Here is a 23,373-nt window from a genome sequence, read left to right as displayed (position 1 = left end):
GAATGATAGTAAACCAAATAAGTGAGGAATGATAGTAAACCAAATAAGTGAGGAATGATAGTAAACCAAATATATGAATAATGGTGGTAAACCAAATAAGTGAGGAGTGATGGTAAACCAAATAAGTGAGGAGTGATGGTGAAATCACAGTGGGTATTCCCAAAACTAGGATGATGCACTGGAAATACAGACTTTGTGCTGGGTAGAGAATAAGCAGAGGAGTACCAGGTTAGGGTGCTAGGTATGGAAGTCTGGAGAATTGATGAGTTTAAAAACCTCCATTGGTATAATGCGGTCTACGGATGTTGTTGAACTAAATGTTAAATTACAGATGGGGCTATCTAAATATTAATAAAATAATAATAATAATATTGTCTCAATGACCGGGAGGGGCGGGGGGTTTCTGTCATGGTTGGATGCCACCAAATCCTAATCAGAAAAATCTTACCCAGAATCTGTGGCCCATCCGATGAGGGGACTTCCAAGGACAGAAGTTTGCCAATTTGGCAGCTATTAGGTGGTTGCACAGAATGTTCTAATATTTCAGAGAGAGGTCCCAATATAGGAATACAGGTAATAATATAATATATATAGGTATAGGGAATATAGTAATATAGGAGAGATGCACAGAGCTTCATGGGTTGTATAGATCAGAGGTCAGTGATTTCCAGGTAATCCCAATATACATGGAAGAGATTGCCAGCAATGACCAGACATTGCTGGATAAATGCATTGGAGTTCTGATGGAGATATCACAGAAATACAATTTTGTTTCACCTGTAGGTAGGAATGTTGTTGGTTTTTTGATACAACAACAAACATTCCAGGACAATGACAACACAACGCTAATACACCATTGATAATAGAATAATAAAAGGTGTAAATGGATAGTCACTGGCAGCACAATGCACCAAAATGGCATGAAAATATTTAAACCACCCTTGTGCTAATAGAAAGGGGGCAATGAGTACAGCATGGGGGGTAAGGGGGCATTTTATGCAGCAGGAGGGTAATGCAAATTCTTCAATTTACATCTTTGTGGAGTCCTTTTATAGTTTCAACAAAAATGAGTTAGTGACACAGTAAAGATATAACAGCCCCCGTTCAGGATTGTACAAACTATGTGACTACAAAAATCTCCCCACTAACGCATTTTATTATTTCCCCCACAGTGACACAAACAAACTGTGACAACACATGACACACTAAAGAAATACCAGCATCACTGCTAGTAAAATGCGATGCAGCAGTGGGCTATAGAAATTGCTGCTCAATGATTGCTGTGATAAATGTCGCACTATTTGACTTTTACCCAACTCCAAGCAGCAACACATAGGGATCTATTTATCATAAGATTGATTCTCCACCAGGGAATGTTTGGTGAATGTCAGATTCACTGCTTTATAAATAGATCCCTGCAATGAGTCTGCAGATCAGCACTGAGATGCAGTAAAAGTGCAAATTGTATTTTTTGTAACACAAAAGGATGGAATGTTTTGTCGTCCAGTTTACTTTGATTTCTATGTTTAGGTTGAGGCTTCACCTGAACGGCTTCTTTCTGCCTCCAATCGCAGATTTTGGCATCGTCTTCCAACATTCTATTATTTGGGCACAAGTTGGACCCCTCAATGGAAATGCATTTGTCACAGAGTTGGAAGTTGTAAAAAAAATGCTGTTTAGTCTTTGACAGAAGCACGGGAGGAATCCTTGGCAGAGGGCTCAGGAAGCTGAACCTGCATTGTGCTCTTATTACCATGTATGGTTCTTGTGGATTATAAGGAACCCGGGGGCCATCCATCTCCCCACTGAGAGCCGAATTAACTCCATCACTGCACTTCACAGGTACACAGCATATGTGTTATTATAATATATATCTGCCCTGCCTGGGGGGACCTGCAAAGCATCACATGGGGGGAAGGAATGTGCCATCGCACCATCAACCCCCCCACTGACGCGCTCATCTCCGCACATCCAAACAGGAAAATTAAAAGCAAACTGCACCATCTATTTAACTCATATTGTCATGTAAGCCTGGAGCCTTGCTGTTCCATATTTCCATACTCTATATTTCACCATTGGCAGAATTGTTGATTCCCTCTCTGGTATTTCTCTGCAATCACTCTGAACAACTGCTGAGATAAAATCTCTTCCACACATACAGTGTATTCCTTTCAGTCAGATGTGACTTGAACAGACAGAGCAGAGAATTGCTGTGCAGCAGAAACCACAGGCATGCAACAAGCAGGTATGGCTGCCACATAAATATAACTGTGACCTATACAGAGAAATGAGGCTTTTAGAACATTACAGATATCATTCTGAAAATTTAGATGATCACTGCTCATGATTACAAGCATTCAACAAAGATCAACAATTCCCATCTAAAGTTGAACTCTGGACAAACTGCTAAAACCTCAAATCAATTATTAGAAGCGGTTTCATCTACCAAGGATTTATATTTTTATCCAACCAGTCTCAAGATTTACACAGTTCTGTGACACAGCACAGACCTGATTTTTACTTTGCTGCAGTTAGGAAACACTTACAGGTCTTATCCCTCCCCCTGCCTGTGATTTGACAGTGGAAACGAATCAAACTGCTCTCTTCTCATATCAGCAAGTTTCTTATACCATGACACAGCCGACATACGTTTAATCTTTTATATTTACCTTCAGGAAAACAAACAAAATGCACAAAGCGAGTAGAATGAGGAAACCCAGCTGTGGCCTCAAGTAATATTTTGGGTATATGAAGGAATATTGGTGGCCACTGCTCTGATTATGAACATTTTTGATAAACAATTTTATATCAATCACCTACAAAAATGTTACTTTTAGCTGAAAACTCCTCCTAGCTCTGGGCTACAGGAAGAAGAGGAGGAAGGAGATAATCAGAATAAGTTTTAGTGAACTCAAAGTGATAATGAACAGAAACATGAAATGTTTTCACATTTTTTAGATTTGTGGAACTGAAATATATGGGGTTTAAAGGACAATTATCTGATCTCCACAGAAGCATCAGGGCCCATTCACAGCTGTTTTCATGTCAGCATGCACTTCCCGGAATCGCATTTATCTTCAGTGAGCTATCAGTGAATCTCCACACACCAAGAACATACATGGTTTGTATCAGTGTGCTGGGGGCATGCCACACGTCTACACCGAGAGATGTTTTCCTGCATGCCAGTGTGCAATACAACACAACCCTCTTCATAGGCTTTATTCATACACTGTTACAATATTGTATCCACTTCCTGCAAACTGTAGTCACACTGGAGGTGCTGATGACAGTTAGGAGAATCCACTAATCAGCTGATTTCTACTTTTTAAAGTACAGCACTGCGGAATATCTTGGCACTATAAAAATCCTGTTTAATAATAATAATGATGATAATAATAATAATAATACTGCATGCATGTGAGATGCATCCTCCAATGACCCACTAATGACTTCCTCACTCATAACCTCATCCCATGCACGGCTACAAGACTTTTCTAGAGCTGCTCTCTGGAATGTTCTTCCTCATCCTACTCGCCATACTCCTGCTTTCTGCTTATTTAAAAGAGCCCATAAAACCCAATGCTTCAACCTCAGCTACCCGTCTTCTTTTGTCTCCTAAACCCTCACTACTCACCCACTCATTCCAAGTCTCCCCTCCTATTGTGAACTACTTCCCCCTCCTCTTAGATTGTAAGCTCTCCTGTGTCACTGTCTGTATCTGTCTGTCATTTGCAACCCCTATTTAATGTACAGCGCTGCGTATATGTTGGTGCTATATAAATCATATAATAATAATACCCAGCAATGTACAATACTCAGTAGGTGGTAAACGACTTATTGTACAGAAAAACAACAAAGAATACAGAAGGAGGAGAGAGAATGGACCTAACAAGTATACTGAATGAACAATGAACCGTATATATAAAAAAATGGACATTATGGCCATGGATATATAATAACTACACATTCAGCACATCACTAATACCATTGTCACCAATCCCATTCACATACAGAGCCCTAATAACAGATTCTGGGGTCCTTTTAATGAAAACTTCTTCTGCCAATATTTAATGAAGGAATATTTTGTTGTGCTGTCATTTGATAATAATTTCATGGGAGATCTTTTGTATCCTCATCAAAGTGATGGAGGTCATTCCCGCAAACCGGAAACTTTCCGGCACTGTGGGAACAATCTGAAAATCTATAATCAGAGAACATGACCCTGCAATGGGACACAACGGGGAGGGGGGGAATCACATCTCCCAGCATCCTCTGCTCCTCTGACAACTGCAAGCGACAGATAGTCGGCAGGAAACCATAAGGGACAACTTATCCACCAAAACATTTCATACTGCCAGTTGTGTGCAGAAAGCCAAATATTACAAACAAAAATATATCAGATAAAATGTATTCATCAGTAAAATGCTCATTGGGGACATCATGAAGGTTTATTTACCCCATCCACATATAAGTTAATGGGGCATTCCAACCCGATCACTAAATATTCACATTGTATTTTTCAGTATTATTAAATCTGTAGAAATAATCCTTGGTGATTCTGCCATGAAGGTCCTTGTACAGGCAGACAACGATCTGTCCCCAGTTTAAATTCTGCGCCATGTTGTCACCCTGTCATTGGCACCTTTGGTGAATATTGCCCCATTACACCTGGCATGTGTGCACATTGGAAGCCATCTTTGCATTGTAATGTGACATATTACAATAAAATGTAAATGGACCGGACACTCCAGAGTCGTGATGTGCAGCTGATGCCACAGAGAGGGCATATAGCTGGAGCTGATCAAAGACAATTGATTATAATACATAAATGTCCCCCAGTTATTGTTACCATTTTTAGGGGCCCTCTGTTTACATCTTCATAATGTTTCCAGCAGCTGCAGCCCAATTTAAATCTATTCTGTTGATCCTATTCTACAACTCTACAAGTCTCACCCCAAAATCCACACCGCGACCTCCACGGCTCATCACTAGCACCATGCGTGGGAAACACATCCATGTCCATCCCGGGAAAATTCCACCATTGCGGCAGATGCTGCGGATTTCACACGATTAAAAGGAAACACCTTCTGTGTAATCAGATTAGAATGAGGCTGACAGATCTCCCTGCTTTCACCTCCACCTCCGATTATGGATTTGTATAGGCCAACAGGGTCACTTATAATTATAAATAGGCTGATCATTTGACTATGAGGAAGGGCCTCACAATTTTATCATTCCGAAAGGTCCCATTTGAAATTATAAGTGACCCTGTTGGCCAATACAAATCTATAATTAAACAAGAGACTTCCTCCCTCATAACCTCATCATACGCACAGCTCCAAGACATTTCTAGAGTTGCCCCGATTCTCTGGAATAGTCTTCCTCACCCTATTCGACTTACTCCTACTTTCTGTTCATTTAAAAGAGCACTCAAATCCTATCTTTCATAATATTAATATCTTCCTGACATTACTTTCTTTCTAAACACATACCGGTAGTAAATTAAGGTGTTCCTTCTCACATTGGGCAAATAATCAGAAATCCATTCCAGGTTTGCTAGATCACCCAGGTTCTCACATGATAGTAGTGATCTTATTCCAGTTTTTGGAGCTTCATCAAGACCACTTGGGTGCATCCTGTCACCCCTATTACATTCTTCATATCATAACATTCAAAAAAATCCTGCAAGGAGGTAATTTTAAAGTTTGGTTTAGATCTGTCTCAGGATCAAGTGAACTAGTGTGGCTCCAAGCAGCTGGCGCCTTGAACCAACATCTGCAAATCTGACAGCGGTGAGAGGTCACTGCAGCTCCCAATTATTCCCTAAGGAGCTGCCACAGGGAGAGGGTGCTTGTGGGGTCACCCCCATAGCTTTTTACTGGCATGAGGAAGCAGCAACCACACCGCAACCAAATTGCCAGGCTGAACATAGATTAAAGAATATTTTGCTGGAGTGTATAAGTACCTAGGAATGGAAAATACAGACTACTGACTGTAAGGGCCACATTATGAATGCCATAGCTGTGTGTGGCCCCCCAGATACAGGTTGGACCCTGGGGCATACAACACATAGATCTATAATTTCCAGGTGCTCCCAATGGGGGAGAAGCCAGCATGCTGATGGCTGTACTGCACAAATGATGTATTTATCCCTCGGAGAAGTTCCAGATCCCCCTCGCTTGTGGCTCGTAAAGTAAATATACGGCGATAATGTGCGCGGCCCTTCTGCATCAGGTTTATGTTCCATAATGATTTGTGTAGGGACCATCTGTGGCTTCTCCAGGCTTTTTCCACGTATTTCATCCCTTCATCCTGAGGATTAGTGAGGCATCCCTGCTACCGTCATATCGCCCCCATTAAATGTGTTCGCTACCACTTATAGAAGTGCAAATGTATTCTGAGCTTCACAACCATCACAACCCCATTGCAAGATTTATACCAGGACACTGCTGCCATGTTGGGTAAATGAGCCAGAGCACCAAAATTTACCTCCCTGGTGATGACATCAATAAATACACAGAATTTTTTCGGGTGATAGAAAATAATCATTCAAGTTTGTTCTTCAGCCCTTTAGTAAATTGTGTCTCTGCCCTTCCACAATGGAGAGATTTCCCTCAATAGTTTGTGTCTCTGCCCCTCCCACAATGGGGAGATTTCCCCCAGTAGTTTGTGTCTCTGCCCCTCCCACAATGGGGAGATTTCCCCCAGTAGTTTGTGTCTCTGCCCCTCCCACAATGGGGAGATTTCCCCCAGTAGTTTGTGTCTCTGCCCCTCCCACAATGGGGAGATTTCCCCCAGTAGTTTGTGTCTCTGCCCCTCCAACAATGGTGAGATCCCTTTAATAAAATGAATTTCTTTACATTGATCACTTTTACCTAATACACAGGAACATTACAAAGATAATTCTATAGGAATACAAAACCCACATGAAGCAGGTCAGCTGCAGGTCAAATACACCAATGAACCACAAAAAAACGATGCCATAGACAGAAGCCCAGAGCCGGCCCACAGAATTCATACCACTCACCAGATACGGTTACTGTGGTGCTACAGGAAGCCGACCCCATGCTGTTCTGTGCCCGGCAGGTGTACACCCCCTCATCCTCTGGCAGGGCATCCTGTACAGTCAGCTGTGCCGTCCTGTCCTCATAGGTGGTATGTGCGTACTGGATGGGCTGCTCTGTGGGGGGCAAAGAGAATACAGAGATCACAAAATGTCAGAGACCTCAATCTGATGTTATTTTATCAGTGACAGCAATCAGGGAGATCACCGAATCCGTCAGTGTCAGTTACACTTTTTTCAGTTATCGCTGTTATGAATTGTGTGATACTGAACTTCTATCAGATATAATATAATAAATTTCATCCATTATTATTATCTTGTATTTATATAGCGCTGACATACTACACAGCACAGTACAAAGTCCACTGTCATATCACTGACTGTCCCTCAAAGGAGCTCACAATCTAATGTCCCTACCATAGTCATTACCAGAGCCTGAGGTCAATATGGGAGGGAGCCAATTAACCCAACCACATGTTATACTCCCACATCATCAGTATAATAAAAACACTGAATATGATGTTGGAATATAATGGATATCTATTATTTATAATATAATATATTTATACTATAGAACACCGTATGGGGTTTCTCCTGAAGAAGCAATGTATGTGAAATGCATAGGTAAACACGCTATGTATGGATGATGAACAAGTTGTCATTGTCACATATCTTGAGATGGAAGAGGTGCCATATTCATAGACACGAATTAATAATGATGTCATTTTATGAAATGTATCTGAAAAGTCCTATAATGGTTATTTAAAAGATATTCTGACCAAACTTATCAGATAAGAGTGCACTGGGCATTGTATTCCATCACTATGGACTGTCATATGGTCAGCAGTGCACAAGGTGCAGATGTGTTGTGAGCAGAGGGGGGAGGGCGGATTGGGGGGGTTAACCAAAGTGATTGCGCATGGCTCCCCTTACCAGCTGCTCGATCACTCTCTGGCACCTAAAGAACCAATGTGACAGCTCACTGCAGCCCCTATTCATTCCTATCGAGCTGCCCCTGGGAGAAGCTGCATGTAGGTTCGTCTGGAGTCAAGAAGGATAACAGCACTGCAATGTCACCAACAGTGTGACCAAAGCCCAAATCTTTCATTATAAAACTTCTAAAGGTGGATCAGGTTGCTTGTACTAGAGTCCCAGGTTCAAATCTCAGCCAGGACTCTCTGCATGGAGATGGCATGTCCCCCACACCTCAGAAAACAAGCAGTTAAGTCAGCTGCCCCCATATGGAGATGTAACTAATAATTCAAAATCTAAAGTTAAAAAATAAAAACTTTAAAAAGGTAAGTGCACCTTTAATTTACTTCCTCCGCCTCTGGAATCACATACAAACCAGATTCCAGTAATGAAATATTTTTAGAGAAGCTGCTCACAGTCAGACTTAACACAAACTGCATATTTCAACAGAGAGAAAATTATCATCATAAATACAACAATAAAATAATTGTGTCAAAACATATAAAAGTTTAAGAGATGAAAAAAAAGTGAAAACTTGGACTGTGACATTGCACAGTGACAGCGCCCCCGTGTGGTTCACAGCTACACTGCACACAGCATTGCACTGATGAAGGAAAATAAATTACTGACAACATTTACACCAAAGTTTGATTCAGGGGAATCAGACAATTTGCAGTTTTCTGGGTTTGTCATTGCTGTATAGCCAATGCTTTGTCTTCACAGAGCAGTATGACTTCCATTATTGGACCAGACTGGAGGTTTTCTCCACTCAATCCTGTGCAGCACAGGTGATATAAAAGCTGCCTTTAGTATTCTAGTCTCTGCCTGTATAGTAGTCCTTCTCTACCCAAATTCACTTTAAAGGCCCTGCTTGTAAATTTATGTCATGACCAATTGCAAAATGTAATTTATTATTTTTTCTTTTTTGAGGTGACTACACGAGGAGGGGGCTGGGGATGAAGCTTTATCTGGACCAGCCTTGTTCTTACCATTCAGCATCCATGTGATGTCAGGCCGTGGCTCTCCCCGCACAGTGCAGCGCAGAGTGAAATCTTTTCCCTCCATCACTTTGCAGCTGTGCAAAACCTGCTCAAAGAAGGGGGCAAATCGCTCTGGCTGAGACCCTTAAAGAAAAGTAAAATTGTAAATACTAAAATACATATAAAAAATACATGCAGAATAATCCAAATCAAATGATCATTATCACCAGACTGCTCTTATCTGGGCTCCCTAGGCCCTCCCCTGCAGAATATTTAACACAACTTCCTAAAATAAGACACAAGAGAACCTAAACCCTGCGTATCACCTCCCATTTTCCACACACCTGGGAGCTGCTATCCCAACACTTGGGGAGTCTCTATGTCTGCAGATCTAGGACTCTTCCTTTATTGTCTACACACCTGGGCACCTCCCATCCTCATATCCAAGGACCTTCCAATGTCATCTAACATACAAGCACCTACCTATCTGATCTACATGTCCAGGTACCAGCCCTCCTTACTTACCTGGGCACCTGTCCCTTCTGTGTAAGCCTCTGGGGACTGCTCACTCATCCAAATAGCCAGAAACCTTCAAATCTCATGTAAAATACGGACACCTATCTGGTCTACAAACCCATAACCAGGGGTGTAGTGGGGACCCCCGTAAAAGCTCTGCCTATGCCTTCGCCACTGATAATCTTTACTGTTACCGCGCCCCCTCTTCTTTTTTACGACTACACCCTGCCCATAACCACCCCTTCCTACATACCTGGGTCTATAACCCAAGACCACTCTTAATATACCTTGGTACTTTTCACTCCCATCTTCTCCCTATATCCAAGAACATCCCAAAGCTATCTAAATTATGGAAATAAATCTGTCCGGGCTTCACACCCACTCCCTACCCTCTTTACACACCTGGACATCCATCCCTTCTGATAAAGGAACCCTCCAGTCCAAACTGATTTTGTACACCTAATCAATCGGTTTACAAATTCAGGTTTCAACCATCCAACATAGCAGAACACCTGAACACAGAAAGCTGTGTATACCTCTGGGGACTGCTCTCCCCAATCAAAATAGCCAATAACCTCCAAATTTCCTCAAAACTTTGGACACCTATCTATCCGGTCTGCAAACTCATAACCACCCCTTCTTGCATACCTGGGCCCACAAATCAAGATACCACCAATCTTTACTTACCTTTGGAAATTAATCCATCTGGTCTACATATCCACTCTCCTTCCACACCTGGACACCCATCTGTTTTGGGTGTATAAGAACTATCCAGTATTAAATGATTTTGGACACCTACCTATCTGAACTGCACATTCAGGTATCAGCCCTCTACAGATACCTGAAAACCTGCCCTTCCTGTCTTTACTAAATGGAAATGTTACCCTTCCAACTACACAACCAAGAATCTATCTATCTAAACATAAGGAAACTTACCTGTCCTGACTGTAATCCAATCACCACCTTTCACACTTTGGCCCATCCCCTCCTGTAAGTACACCTGTCCCCTATTTACAGACCTCAGAACCATGTCATTATTTAGGTATCTTTCTTCTTTATGTACTTGGTCATTTCCTCCTCTGCCCCATGGTACACTGTGAGGCCTCCCCTTCCAATCTACACATTTAGAACCCTTTGATACTATCTACATATATGGACAGTTACCTGTCCAGTCACCGACCAAACAACCACTCCTCTGTACAAACCTCATGTCTACACCACCCAGTGCCTCTTCCCCCCATCTACTTGTCTAGGAATCTTTCATTTTAATCTAAACATTCACACACATACAGTACCTGTTCCATCTACAACCCAGGTGACACCAATCCTTACACACCTGGAAACACACCTTTGTGTCTACACACCTGATTGCTTCCTCCTCTTGGTAACACATTCACCTGCATTAAACCCATAGACACCGACCCATTCATCATTACAACCCAAGTACCTCCCCTCCTTTCACATCTGTATCCCTCCGCCTTCCATGTGCACACCTGGCCAACTGCTCCTCTGCCTCCCATCTGTTCACTCCTCATCAGTCTGCATCCTTCATCCTTATATGGTTTGGATTAGACTTTGGCCCCCCATCGTTCATCCCACCTGACGCGCACCCCGGCACCTTGGACGGACTTACGTTTGGCAGTCAGTGTCCAGCTACAAGTCTGGTGACCCCTACGGTTGGATATCTCACAGCTGTAGGTGCCTTTGTCCCCAGGCTGAACATTCTTCAAATGTAAAGAATGTATCCGACCCCCTTCCCGGACCTCCACTCCTTCCTTCTCCTCCAGCCGGGAGCCTTCTTTAAACCACTTAATGCAAGGCTTGGGTTCTCCTGACACTGACATGCAGGAGAGAAGAGAAGAGCGGAAAATACCGGAGTGTCAGTTAACCTGATCCAGAACAAAAAGTTATTTATATAAAGCAAGGAGAGAACGCAGCACAGCTCAGCTCGGTGATTTAAACTGAATTATTAACACTTAAAGAACTTCAGCTGCATGAGTCTCCATACAGAGAGCTGAGAATTATTACAGGGGGAGAGAATACTGAATACAATACATGATTTGTCACTGTGACCTTTCCAGGTACCTGGTTACCTTTTATTAAGATCAACTTACCCTTAACTTAAGATCCCCTAACCCCCCCAACCCAATGCCTTCATATGCTCTTCTCCCCTGAAGGATGGAGCTTTGTTCAGGCATCATCCAGGGTTATTAATTCCTTCCAGCCCTGGGATGCCGGCTCAGAGATGACACATAAATGCCACTGTCTGTGTTAGTAAATGTCTGATCACTAGGGGACATGAGACTGAGGAAATGCTTTATCCTACCTGCAGCAGACTGATGGCATCATCTCAGCCTAGGCAGAGTCACTGACTGGAGAATAATGGTGGCTGTTTAATAATAAAAGGTGGATGACCCAGCTTTCTTCCTCCTACAACACAATTCAGTTTCACGGAAGGCATATAAAGGCTCGGTCACCAGACACCTTATTATGGCCACTATCTCTTGCATAGCTGCCTACTGGCGAAATCCTGATCCACCCACTATTGGCTCATGGCTTAGTAGAGTCAATCAGATACACCAAATGGAGGATCCTACTTCTTCTATTCGGGGCACTGGCAGGAAGGTGGCCTATACATGGTACTAAAATAGGTCACAGTTCACGACCACTAACGAATATAGGGACCTTACTGCTCCCAACTAAAACTTTTCCATTCCATTCCCAACACACCCCTACTCTTTGGCTGAACTGGCTGCTGCAGAACCCCTATAGGAGTACTCCCCCATTTTGTGAACCTTCCTCTATACCTTTTCCCTTATGTCCCAACTCCCACATCCCCACATACCCTTTTGTTGTTTCTTCTTTATTTACGGATTGTCTAGCACTTTTATAAATTGATTTCTTGTATTGTTGTACCAAGCTTGCACGTTATAACTTGTGTGGAATATTCTTTTATGGATGTTATGTTGGTTTATTTTGTTTTATTTCAACCTTAAGTTGTCCATGTTTCCCCTCCCCGATTTTTTTTGTATCCCGTTTGAAAATCTTAAATAAAAAATGTTTAAAAAAAAAAAATAATAATAATCAAAGGTGGAACTTTTTTAATAAATGATCTTGTGGCTGTATAGGGTGACACGTCAGGAACTCATGCAGATGTATATGCATGAACAAAACAAGGTAAATATAAAGGTTTGACAATTTGCAGTATAATGCAACATCGGCTTATAATGTCCGGCCCCTGAGCCCTATAAAAATTGATTACAGTTACAGAGTGAGTACAAAATGTCCATGAAAAGAAAAAAGTTAGATTTACAGCTCCATGTATTTAGGTAAAAACGTGTAAATAAGCCAACCTGTGAAATGACGGAATTCCACATAAAACGCAAGTAAACTGCTGCCAATACACACTCATACATACCTACCCTTCTATTACAGGGGGAAGGGGTCTTTACTGTAAGAGCTGCAAAAAATGTGGAGCACACTAACCAGGTGCCGGATCAAACTGACTTTATAGCTCACCAATATTTATAAGAAATAATATTTGTACAAGGTCGGCCCATCTATAGATTATCTTAATGATTTTGGAGATAAAGCAAACTGAATCACACGTTGGGGTGGGGGGTATTCACTCCAGGCTGTAGCAGTAATTCACTTCATATGTATTGGTGATCTCCGGTGTCATTTATTGTGAATTGCATGTAAGCAGCAGCACACCACAGTGCAGTACAAGGAAAGGTGTCCTATGCATTGTGCTAGCATGAAAACATTTTTTTCTTTTTTTGCTCACTTGAATTTAAACTGAATGCATCTTTTTTTATCCTGACTTTGAAATACTATGCTAGTGCTTTATAAATCTAAATCTATAAGTTTAATAACAATAATTAAATATGCAATCAGTCAACATAATCAGTGGCATATTTACCTTTGCAGCGGAAAGTGACACTGCTGCCTTCCAGCACCTCCTGGCTGGATGGTGTGAGGTCAAACTTCGGAGCACTTCCATAATCAGAACTGTCAGTCTCTGCTGCCTCCTGCTGGTCTTCCCCAGAAACAAGAGACACCTTTTGGATTTTGGAGACCTCCACATTCCCATCCTTCTGTCCGGAGACATTGCGGCCGGTCTCAGGTGGGGGCTGGATTTTTACAGACTTTAGAGTGATGGTGCTAGATGTTTTCTGCTGATACTTCCCATCACTGATATTGCTGGTGGAGGTGACCTCAGCAGCTTGTCCCCCATGGGGGAAACCAAATAGGACATTGTTGGTTTTCTCTAGAGGCAAATCGGATTTTGGGTGCACAGAGGAGAGAGAGCTCTTCTTAAGTAAAATGTTGGTCGTTGACTGGCAGATGTTGGTGACTCCTTTTGTGTGGTCTGGTTTGGGAGCGATGTATGGCGTACTTTTTAAAGAAGTCTCTTTGGTTGAGACACACGAGGTCCTCAGAGAAGACAGAGAAGGTGGGGATGGATCTCTGTTTTTATCATTGATGGATATAAGGGTGGTCTCACCTTTTAATGCTGAAGACCTAAGAGATACCGAGTTCTCCTTTGATGATTTATCTGCCAACATTTTAACATCTGTTGCAGAAATATCAGCTGGCTTTCCTGACGTCAGCTTTTGGTTGTCATGGAGAAAACCATTCTCTTTTTTGGAGTCCAACGCACCCACATGAGTCCTTTTTGTTGTGACGTTGGGTGTATAATAACAGCCAATATTGTGTCTTGTACTTGTGTACCTGAAAGACAAGGAAATGCTCTCCTTGGAGGATGGACTTGGGGCCTCCGGTGTCATCTGAGATGGCATCACTTTGGACTCTGAATAGCTGGACACAACGGTTGAGGTCACCTTTGGACAACCAAACTTTGTTTCTTTATCAATGACAAATTTCGTCTTTACGTCTGAACACCGGGAAGTTTGAGGAAACGATTCACCAGAGGGTTTGGCTTCCGTTTCTCTAGATGGGACTGGTGATTTGTCTTTTGGCTCCAGCATTGAGGTATAACGGGAGACGATGGATGGCGTCTCTTTGGATCTCTTGGTGGTTTGGGTTTTTGCATAGGTATGTGGTGGCGACTCTTCAGATAGTTTGGTCCGGGAGCCAGCAGTATCAGTGGCCGGTATCGGAGATGGTGCACCTCTCAGGATGGTGCTCGGAGGCTCGGACTTTGGGTGCTGGGCTGTGGATGACACTGATGATAACCCTTTAGAAACAAAACTTGACTTGGCTTTTATTGGCTCCACATTGGGCTCTGTTTTCCAGGTGGCACTTTCCATACTTTTCCTTTCTTCTGAAAAAACATCTGAGGGCATTTTAGGAATACCATTTGAGGTTGCAGAAGATTCGGCTAATTGTGTCACAGAGACCCCGAGTGGGGAGGAGATTCTGGAAAAGAGAACAGCGGAGATGTAGCGGATCAATCAGGCAACGATAATATATGACAAACATGAGTTGTATTTATTGTGTGCGGTCAGTACCAGGAGCCCTATTAAATGGTTTCAGCTTCTATTAAAATATTTCCCAGTGACCCAGCCATAAAGGCTTTTGTTTAGCACTTTTTGTTGTGGGGTGACAACGTTCTGTTCCAGTCTCCTATTTGTGATCTGTGTTGTCACCCTATCACTCAGACTTCTGACAGAGTTGACAACATAAAATATGCACACATAGTCCATTGTTGTTACCATCAGGAAATGCACCTTGTGGAATGCCATCCCTTAAATGCATGTTGGTGGGAAGTTATTGCAAAGGTACTGCAAGCATTTAGCAGAATTGAGATGTAACAAATTCATTTTTAAAAGGTAAATATAAGTATTTTATTCACAAAAAATGCTATTTGTTTATTATTCATAGTACTTAGGGCACAAAAAAATGTTATTCTATAAGTATTTACATCAACTTTACTGATTTGAATATATTGACATATATAAAATGTTCCTGTGTATTCATAAATATCATTGTACCCATTGCCAGTAATGTCACTTTCATTATCCTACATACAACAACCTCCTGAGGAGCTTGCTGGGACATGTAGTACACCAACAACCAGCCAGTCAGAGTTTGACCATATTAGGTTCTGGCTACCGAATTGGACAAAATCAAAATCAAACAGAAAACACAGGTGAGTGTATATAAAACATATAACAAATATTATATAACTTATGATAAATATAGAAATATTGTTATTTCATACAGCCCAGGGATAGAAAACAATCACATAGAGACATAACAAATATGGGGAAAATGACAAAATGCCATATTGGTGGCACGGAAAGGGAGAGAAGGTGCAGGCTGGCAGTGAGATCGCGGGACAGCATGTCAATGATTTAGCAATAAAAGTTTAGATTTCAGGGACATATTGGGGTGCAGAAATAGGTTTGGAAGAAATGTTTAAAGATGAAGTTTAGTATTTTGTAAGGGTTGAGTTTACTTTAAGCTCCATACATAGTTTTTTTTATCATCGGAGATAATCATCTGTGTGAAATCTGCTGTTCTGTATCACTAAACAACAGACATAAAGGACAGATATTGCTGAACACATGGGGAGGACACCCCCACATGCCCCTGTGCACCCCCTATCTCCACCGAACAGGCGGTTTATTATTAATACCTTTATAAAGCACCAACATATTATGTAGCACTGTACAATAAACAGTGGTTGCAGATGACAAACAAGTCTAATACTATGAGGAAGGGAGCTCCAGAGAGTTGGGGCAGCGCTAGAAAAGTCTTGGAGCCGTGCATGTGATGAGGTTATGAGTGAGGAAGTCATTAGTAGGTGATTTTTCTAGGGATATTTTTCTATCAGGTCAGAAATGTAGGTGGGATAAGAATGGAGGGATTTATATGCAAAGCACAGAAGCTTTATAGAAACACTTTACAGACATTTACAACATATTATAGAGAAGAGACTTACCTGTCTGTCCTATCACTGCCTGGAAAAGAGAAGGAAATATATCATCAGTAAATAATCGTCTGGTTGGCAGCCAAAATATACAAAACAAACAGCTCAGCATGCGGCTCCCCAGCCCTCCTGGTGTAGGGGAACGTGGGTACTCTCATTGCAGGTAGATGATTCACAGACATTTCATCATCATTTTTATTCAGCTGGACTGAGATATTCAACAAGAGCGCTCAAGATTTGCAGCTTTACATCTGGGCCAAAAGTGATATTGTTGACTGAAGTTGTAAAGAGATTAAATGATTTAGGAGTCTGGGTCGCTCAGAACTCCATGCAATGCCAGACATATTTCCCTCCGACTCCAAAAACAAAGCGTCCAACCGGCGAGACGCCACATGGATATCCGTCTAGTGTGCAAATGTAATATAACAAAAAATATAACAGAAATAACATGGAGAGACCTGGAGGGACATGGAAGGAGCTTGAGGGAACCGGAGGGATGTGGAGGGAACTGGAGGGTTGTGGAGGGAAATGGAGGGATATGGAGGGAGCTGCAGCAACCTAGAAGGATCTGGAGAGACAAGGAAGGAGCTGGAGGGACTTGGAGGGAACTTGAAGGCAATGGAGGAAGCTGGAATGAAATAAACGGACATCGAATGAGCTAGAAAGATATGGAGGGAGCTGGTGGGAACTGGAGGAACCTAGAAGGAAATGAAGGGAACTGGATGGACTTAGCAGGAGCAGGAAAGACATGCAGGGAACTGGAGGGACATGGAGGGACTTGGAGGTACATAGAAATAGCTGGAGGAACTTGGAGGAAGCAAAAATCCATATAGATCAGCCCTGATTTTCACTTTCCTGTCAAAAAATGTTACTGAAAATGTCCCAAACATACACACTGCTTGCATTTAAAAAATAAATGTAATGATAATGTTTACAGAGCTGCATTAATCTGTGTCTTTATTACTTGCATGGATTCTGCAATGAGAGGATGTCATATATATGAACAATAAGCAGACAGGGCTGGATACAATTCATACAGAGGCAAAGGAATGTTTGTTTCACATTATACACTAGAGGGCGCTGCATACAAACAGATACCCCCCCTTCCCCATCCCCTCAATACTGAGAGTTTGCAGGAATTATCCTTTAATGCAGCTTTTTTCAACCTTTTTTGAGCCACTGCACTTTTTTACATTGAAAAAATCCTGTGGCACACCACAAATCAAAAATGTTACAAAATGACACTCTGTAGCCAATTCTCTTGTCTCTAAGAATAAACAAGACAATTAAGCTACCTGCTGCCACCCACTGACATGGAAGAGTATTACATTCCTCTGCCAGTCACGACAGCACAGACACTGGATAATAGTAATTGGATAATTTCCCAGGGTACACCTGAAGATTTCTCACGGCACAACTCAAGCATTCAGACTCACCTTGAACAACTAAATCCACGCTAATAGAGCTCCGCCCACAACTATTCACCACGGTGCAGCAATAATTTCCAGCATCTGCTTTGCACACATCCTGAATGTCCAGGAAATGGACTCCAGACTTGTCATACATGTGGAATCGCCCTCCGCTCAGCAGCTGGACATCACCCTGCACCACAAGAGATGGATAAAGAACAAAACTCAAAGAGAAACAATACCATTATACCAGAGGCTCAGAGGTCACATGTCACCATAGGCTCCGCTCCCCGGCCTCCCAGTACCTACCTGTCTGCACTACATACCTCCACCTGCTTTAACCCCCCATATAATGTACAGACTATACAAAATATAACAAATTATCCCAGATCAGCATAAAGCGCCATTAAGATGATTATTGTAGTCATAAAAGAGGGAAGATAACATTATCATCAGTACAGGGAGAGATTTCTTACAGTAAAAGTGGTAAAGAATGTTCTGCAAAATCCAGGGAATTAGAAAAATGGTCATGGAAATGCAGAAAATACCCAACAATTCTATACAAATAATCTATTTTACTGGTTTATGGTTAAATCAACAAATTGCTGGGTAGGTGAGAAGGACAAATTCATAATGGACAAATTACTGGGGAAAATCACCCCATTGTGGGAGGGGCAGAGACACATGTACAGACATGAAACATCTTTTGAGATTAGTGTCACATTACTAATTGCAATTCACCAAAAATTGCTTTAAAGGAACGTTGTTATTGAAATACAATATTACAGACCTGACCACAGACCCCCGGATATCACACTATTATTAATGGGGGTTAAATAAAACGTTAGGGACACCTGACAAAGAAAAATTTGCTTGGAGAAAACATGAAAAGGACCAGAAATATCCAGAAGAAAAATATTATTCTGAAGTAAGCAGAATCGCTTCTTTATGATATTGCCGGGTCCTTTCCAAAGAAAATCTACAAGCTGACAGGCTGATTGAATGGGGAGCTAATACAAGTTCTTTACCTTGGAAGATTTTCAGAACCATTTCCTCAAATCTAAGAAAGAAACGTAACTTTTGTGGTCAGGAGGGAGACAAAGTGACGGGGCTCAGATATTGTAATTGGGGACAGAGAGTCACCGTCTCCTGCATGCTGTACAGAGAACACTGAGCCAGTCCCATCAGTCTCTGTACAGAGGAGCTGACACTCTAATGCCCCCCCACAGTCACACACTAATATTATACATTTATATAGCTCTGACATATACTGCAGTGCTGTACAGAGAACACTGAGCCAGTCCCATCAGTCTCTGTACAGAGAAGCTGACACTCTAATGCCCCCCTTCCCCACAATCACACACTATAATTATACATTTATATAGCTTTGACATATACCGCAGTGCTGTACAAAGAAAACTGAGCCAGTTCTATCTGTCTCTGTATGGAGGACCCAACACTCTAATGTCCCCCCACAGTCATACACTATTATTATAAATTTATATAGCTCTGACATTTACTGCAGTGCTGTACAGAGAAAACTGAGTCAGTCCCATCAGGTTACAATGTAATGTCTGCATTTTCTTCATTTTAGATACAGGCAGATGATTTCCCAACACATATTATACTATGTGAGGATCCATTCAGTTCATATTTCAGACTATTATATATATATATATATATATCCGAGGACAATCTTTCTCTGTCCATGTTAAAGCTGAGTGCCGCTTACCTTGTGCCAGGTGACAGTCGGCTGGGGGCGTCCAGTGACCTTGAAGGAGAACCGACCGGTCTGACCCTCTGTCACTACGCTACGATTAGGCTTTGTGACAAATTTCGGGGGACTCTCCCCCCAAATACTGGGTCGGTTTTCTATGTGTGGGACACCAAGTGAATTTCTACAAAGAAAATAGAATAATTAGGGAACAGAAAGGTGACATTCCCTATAATAGGATTACTATTATGAGATGCAAAACTGGAGATATCTGTGCTATTGGTGGATTTATTAAAGAAGGTGAATGATCCCCTCACAAGGTGATAACTTCAACCAACCAATCATGTGCAAGGAAAAATACTATTTTGTTTTAGATTTCTTTGCATGTGATTGGGTGTTCTTTGCAAAGTGAATTGTTTTCACATTCACGTATCCGAATGAATTATCCCTTGCAGAGTGATCATTCACTTTGGTAAGTGAGCAGCCAGAATTCCTTAAAATAAATCAGCCCCAATGTTACAAAGAAAGTGCAGGTTTGATAAACGTTGCGGGGGGGGGGAAAGTCCAAACCAATAGTAATATTATTTAGGCATTACCCCTACATTAGCTACTACGAGACACAGCAAGGCATGAATACCGTCATTTCATGGGACATAGGATGTTTTTTTAACTTATATTATTAATGTGTACACAATACAAAATAAGGAGTTTTTACTGGCAGGAAATATAGGTTCAATGTATTATAAGAATAAATCAGAAGAAACTACAGCAATAACTTTCCATACATAATCCAAGTTCTTGATTCATATTAATACTCATTGCTTCATAGAATGTTTTCCCCACAAATTGAGAAATAGGCAACCCATGAAATAAAACAGATTGGTCTTGGTTTCCAACTTGTTTTGCCATTCAGCTTGTTCAGAGCAGGTAAAGACTCAAATAACAGAAGAATATCAATGTCACAATAATGTGTAAAGGTAAGTCCATAAGTTTAGCCTACAAAGTTTGCTGTTTGGGAAAATACGTTGGGCACCAAGATGAATCCTTTTGTTCATTTTATTTTATGGGTTGTAAAAAAAACATCCTATGAAGCTATGAATATTAACATGATTGTAGCACTTGGATTATGTATAGAAAGTTATGGCTGCACTTTCTACTGATTTATTCTTATAGTAAACTGAATCTGCTTTTTGCCATCAAAAACTCTTTATTTTGTGTTTTGTACCCATCTATAAAAATAAATTCTAGGTCCTATTTATGTTTTAAGTAATTGGCAAACCTTATATTCATAAGAGAGGAAATCCATCTGTTTTATCCTTAAGATCATTATTTCATAAAGTGATCCCCAGGGATTTATAACAGAAGATTGCCTGACAAATCCCATCAGTTCGATAACCTTCAAGCCTTCAATTACTAAGGAACTACAAGTCTCAGCTTTTCCATTTTAAACTGCCCAGAGGAACACATAATGAACTCTAGAATACTTTTCAGTCATTTGATCCATTTGGCACAAAATATGGGAAAATTCTTCCCAAAACCCCTAGACATCTGGACTCTGTCGCCTGCTGTGATTGGTTAGGCTGTGTGCCCCTCAGCAGCATTTCACATCTATTACTGACGCAGGGGGAGTGGCTGTTGGTGCCAATAGCAGCCAATCACAATTAGGTTTTAGAATGGTGCAGCAAATCCCTTAAATGATAAATGAGATGCCACAGGGATGAGATCCAGCAGAGCGGCCATGTTTGACAGGCGTCAGGCGGTCCCTGGGATTATGGCGCTGGCGTGGCGCTCCGTGTTAATAAGGGAGGGATGTTTTTATTGGAAGGTTGGACAGGAGGATAGCCGGCCAAAGGAAACAGCGGAGATGTGAGTAGAGAAAAGTAAGACTTATAGACTGTCAATCTACAACGTCTCACCCGGGGCTGCGGGAGCTGGACGGCAAGGAGTACTTCGGCACTGCGCTACCTGGAAAATATAAGGAGAGATGTTGGGTGAAAGATAATATATCAGCCATATATATAAACCAATATAGAGAACCCAGAGACATGCGCTAAGTGATGCAACTATATGGGCAACAGAGATCTTGTACTCCATGCTGAAATTAAAGCGCTCCAAGGCTAGAGAGGATACACTTTCATCAGTAAATCTGGGTATTCCAGCAAACCTAGAAATGATCTGGTCCAGGATTCAAAACATTTTCTAACAAATAGAAAATGAAAAAAAAAATCCATTCCAGGTTTGCTGAATCACCTAGGTTCACTGATGAAAGTATATCCTCTCCAGCTTTGGAGAGCTTTAATAAATCAGGGCCAATGTATTTATTTGTCAGAGAACTGAGAACCCCCAACCAGTGCAAATAATAGTGCCATGGGAGGGTAATATGACTGGTATGAGGGTTCTCAGCACTGGAAGCTGGTTGGCTGATCTCAGCTGGGGGTCTTTTTTCATTTTATTTAATAATGTTGCTGTTAAAAAATTAAAATGACAAAAAATACAATAAAATAACGTTTAAAAAAAAAACCACAAGTTTCAAATCCGGCATTTTATATCAAAATAACTGTTTCTATACATAATCTGTTTGGTGTCCCCCCCCCCCCCAAATTTCGGGTGACCACAACACTGAGGGAATTATTTATAAATGTTTTCACCCAACTTTTAGTATTTACATTGGATTCAATTAAAAATATATATGTGAAAAAACTTCTACTCTAACTTCATGATTTTCATATTCTTCCAATTTTATCCAATGTGACAACATATACTTTTTTAGGTAAAAGTGGGGTGAACCTTGGGTGAAAAACTTTCTAAATGGACCCTTTAGGGTAAATCACAAACATGGCTGATCCATATTTTTTACCTTCCACAATCAGTTCGATGGTCACTTGACGCACTCCCTCCTCATTGGTCGCTTCGCAGGTATATTTTCCTGCATCTCCCTCGCTGACATCTTTGATTGTGAGGCAGAAAGTTCCCCTCGCGCTCTGCTCCACTGTGCACCGTCCACCATCTTGGACTGGTTGCCCACTTCTGTACCATGTGACCTGCGGATCAGGGCTCCCCCTAACCTGAAACATAGAAAAGTGATATTTGATTGATTGATAATGCATTTGAGCATTATCCCGGCTGTTATTGGGAAGTCAGATCTTTGGGGTTCTTTCTGTTTTGGTATGGAGGAAATCAGATAACATTCACTGTGCTGAAAGAACATCTATATCCCAATGTGGAACTAGAAGCATCCACCTGTGTGCGCTCCTCCTTTTGGAACTGTCACAGCTCCCATCCCTCACTAAAGATCAAACAAAACATCTGGCAGCTGTCACTCGGCCCCCAGGCTGCAGCTGTCACAGTGCAATACAGTGAGTAGAAAGGTGAAAAGATTTATGGAAAGAGTTTTATAAATTTAATTAAACACTATAAAGTGAAAGATTTATTGTTTTAGAACATTTTTTCCATTTTCTGCTTATAAAAGAAATTTATTTGTTAGAGCCGTCCAATCAATGAAAGCCTTCGATGTAACAATGATTTTGGTGGGTAAATCCATAATATGAGGCCTTCTGATTCTGATTGGTTAGCTTAGTAAGCAGCCTCTGGGCAGGAAAGAGTTAAGCAGAGACAGAATACAATGAAAACAAATCTTTCTGATTCTATTAGAGTTTTATACACAATAATATAATTTCCCCTCCAATGGCTTCCAGTCTCTAATCAGATTTGGCAAATTTTATTTCCCGCTGCTCCAGAAGAACAAGACCGGTGTGCTGGGAGAGAGACGGCTATGCTGGGACTTGTAGTTCTGGAAGTAATGCCTAGCTGGGACTTGTAGT

The 23,373-nt window shown here is 41.4% G+C and overlaps 1 protein-coding gene across 4 annotated transcripts in view; it reads right to left on the bottom strand.

Annotated features, from left to right (window-relative positions):
• MYLK (myosin light chain kinase) overlaps window positions 1-23,373 on the bottom strand; it is a 102,331-nt gene that overhangs the window by 54,658 nt on the left and 24,300 nt on the right. For 2 of the 4 annotated variants that reach the window (XM_072417901.1, XM_072417902.1), the window contains exons 3-11: window positions 22,410-22,617; window positions 21,469-21,517; window positions 19,571-19,736; window positions 17,866-18,031; window positions 16,442-16,460; window positions 13,454-14,913; window positions 11,165-11,368; window positions 9,025-9,159; window positions 7,028-7,180 (exon numbers count right to left, since the gene is read on the bottom strand). In XM_072417901.1, coding sequence (XP_072274002.1) covers window positions 7,028-7,180; window positions 9,025-9,159; window positions 11,165-11,368; window positions 13,454-14,913; window positions 16,442-16,460; window positions 17,866-18,031; window positions 19,571-19,736; window positions 21,469-21,517; window positions 22,410-22,617 — 2,560 coding nt within the window. Of the gene's footprint in view, window positions 1-4,953; window positions 5,054-7,027; window positions 7,181-9,024; window positions 9,160-11,164; window positions 11,369-13,453; window positions 14,914-16,441; window positions 16,461-17,865; window positions 18,032-19,570; window positions 19,737-21,468; window positions 21,518-22,409; window positions 22,618-23,373 lie in introns of those variants that run through there. The other 2 variants (XM_072417903.1, XM_072417904.1) reach the window with 2 other exon arrangements.

The sequence above is a fragment of the Pyxicephalus adspersus genome, chromosome 7, assembly GCF_032062135.1.
Source record: "Pyxicephalus adspersus chromosome 7, UCB_Pads_2.0, whole genome shotgun sequence".
Taxonomy (NCBI): Eukaryota; Metazoa; Chordata; class Amphibia; order Anura; family Pyxicephalidae; genus Pyxicephalus; species Pyxicephalus adspersus.
Note: the sequence above shows the minus strand (reverse complement) of the source record. Positions and strands in the feature narration are given on the sequence as shown.